This window comes from Naegleria gruberi (genome assembly GCF_000004985.1).
Source record: "Naegleria gruberi genomic scaffold NAEGRscaffold_611, whole genome shotgun sequence".
Classification (NCBI taxonomy): domain Eukaryota; phylum Heterolobosea; class Eutetramitea; order Acrasida; family Naegleriidae; genus Naegleria; species Naegleria gruberi.
Window position 1 is genome coordinate 1 of NW_003162939.1, and position 1,524 is coordinate 1,524.

The window sequence follows — 1,524 nt, forward strand, 5'->3', positions numbered from 1 at the left end:
AGCACTTGCCAAAATTCAACATACCAAAAATAGTAATCAAGATGAAAAACCACCTTCCAAATTTGGAAATTTATTACATGAACCACCAAAACAAACCAAAGAAAAAACCAGAGTGAAAACTAACTTTGTACTAACACGCAACGACTATATGGTAACAGCACTAGAAAAAAAAGCAGAAAAAGAAAAACAGAAAAGAAAGAAAGAGGAAGGAAAGACCCTTAGAGAAGCAAAGAAGAAAGCTAAAATCGAAACTCGTGCCCAAAACACCCTATTGAAGAAACAGAAGCAACATGGTGTGGTTTGTTCATGTCATCATGCTTGTGGATCTAATCATACATGTAAATGCAAATTGGCGGGAAAAATGTGTACTATGTATTGTACTTGCCATGCAAAGTGTGCATATACTATGGATAGAAATCCAACCTCCTCTCCAAGTGCATCATCATCACAAAATATATGCTGCTACTCTGGATGTAAATTTAAAGACGATCATGATGGTATGGTGACATGTTCGACTTGTAAAAAATTATGCCATTCCAAAACATGTACAATGCCATCAACAGAAACAATCAATGGAAAAGAGATTACCACCATCTTATGTATTGATTGTGGAGAGAAAGAGCCATGACTTCCCAATGACATTTCAAATAAATCAACAATTTATTGCTACACCAGTGATCGGAATTTGAATGTGATCGGAATTAAATTATTTTGCCCTAGATGATATTATTTCAACAACATACGCTTTGATGCAAAGAGACTGAAAGCTGGTCCCGCTGTGCCAAAACCAATCACAGCTATTTTCATTTTTTTAAAATTAATTTTGATGTGTAATCTGGAGTGGAAGTATTGACATTATGATAATATTATTGAACTTGGTTCAATGTTTAAATTTTGATTGAATTACAATATAATAAAATTTACTTTCTCATTAACTTTTTCAATAATCTGTAAATACTTGGAGTAATAGCCAAAGTAACAGCCATTCTCAAAGGTTCAGTAAATTTAGTCAAAACCCAAGCAACACCGGCATTGGCATACATTTCTGATTTATCCAAATCAGACATGTCAATAAGCTTATCAAGTCCACTACTATGCAACCATTGTAAAACATCCTTAGTTGCGAAAACTCCTTGTTGTAATAAGAGGAAAATTGTACCTAAAACCAAAAAGTAAATACCAAAATAAATTACAATACCCAAAGCACCGTATTGCTTGACAAATCTCTTAATCTTGGCAAATACTGTTTCTTGGGATCTGATTTCTTGTTCAGTTGTTTGTAAAACGTATAATTCTTGATTTGGTGACATTTTAACATTTAATTTCTTTCCAATATCTTCCCTTGTTGGCTTTGGTTCGAATGGAATTTTATGAATAATTCCTTTATAATCAGCTTGCATTTCTCTAATTTCATCACCAACAACTGGTTGTCTATCAATTCTACAAACAATTTCATTATCCTCTACTGGATCTCCTTCAACTTTTAACCATTCAATAATAACATTGGAATTTTTTACAACATCT

The 1,524-nt window shown here is 32.9% G+C and overlaps 1 protein-coding gene across 1 annotated transcript in view; it reads right to left on the reverse strand.

Annotated features, from left to right (window-relative positions):
• Positions 1 to 920: 920 nt before the first annotated feature.
• The window catches only part of NAEGRDRAFT_76899 (uncharacterized protein), a gene marked incomplete at both ends in the record, with an annotated part of 34,499 nt that continues 33,895 nt past the window's right edge, over positions 921 to 1,524 (reverse strand). The window contains one exon of the mRNA XM_002668144.1: positions 921 to 1,480. Coding sequence (XP_002668190.1) covers positions 921 to 1,480 — 560 coding nt within the window. The remainder of the gene's footprint in view (positions 1,481 to 1,524) is intronic.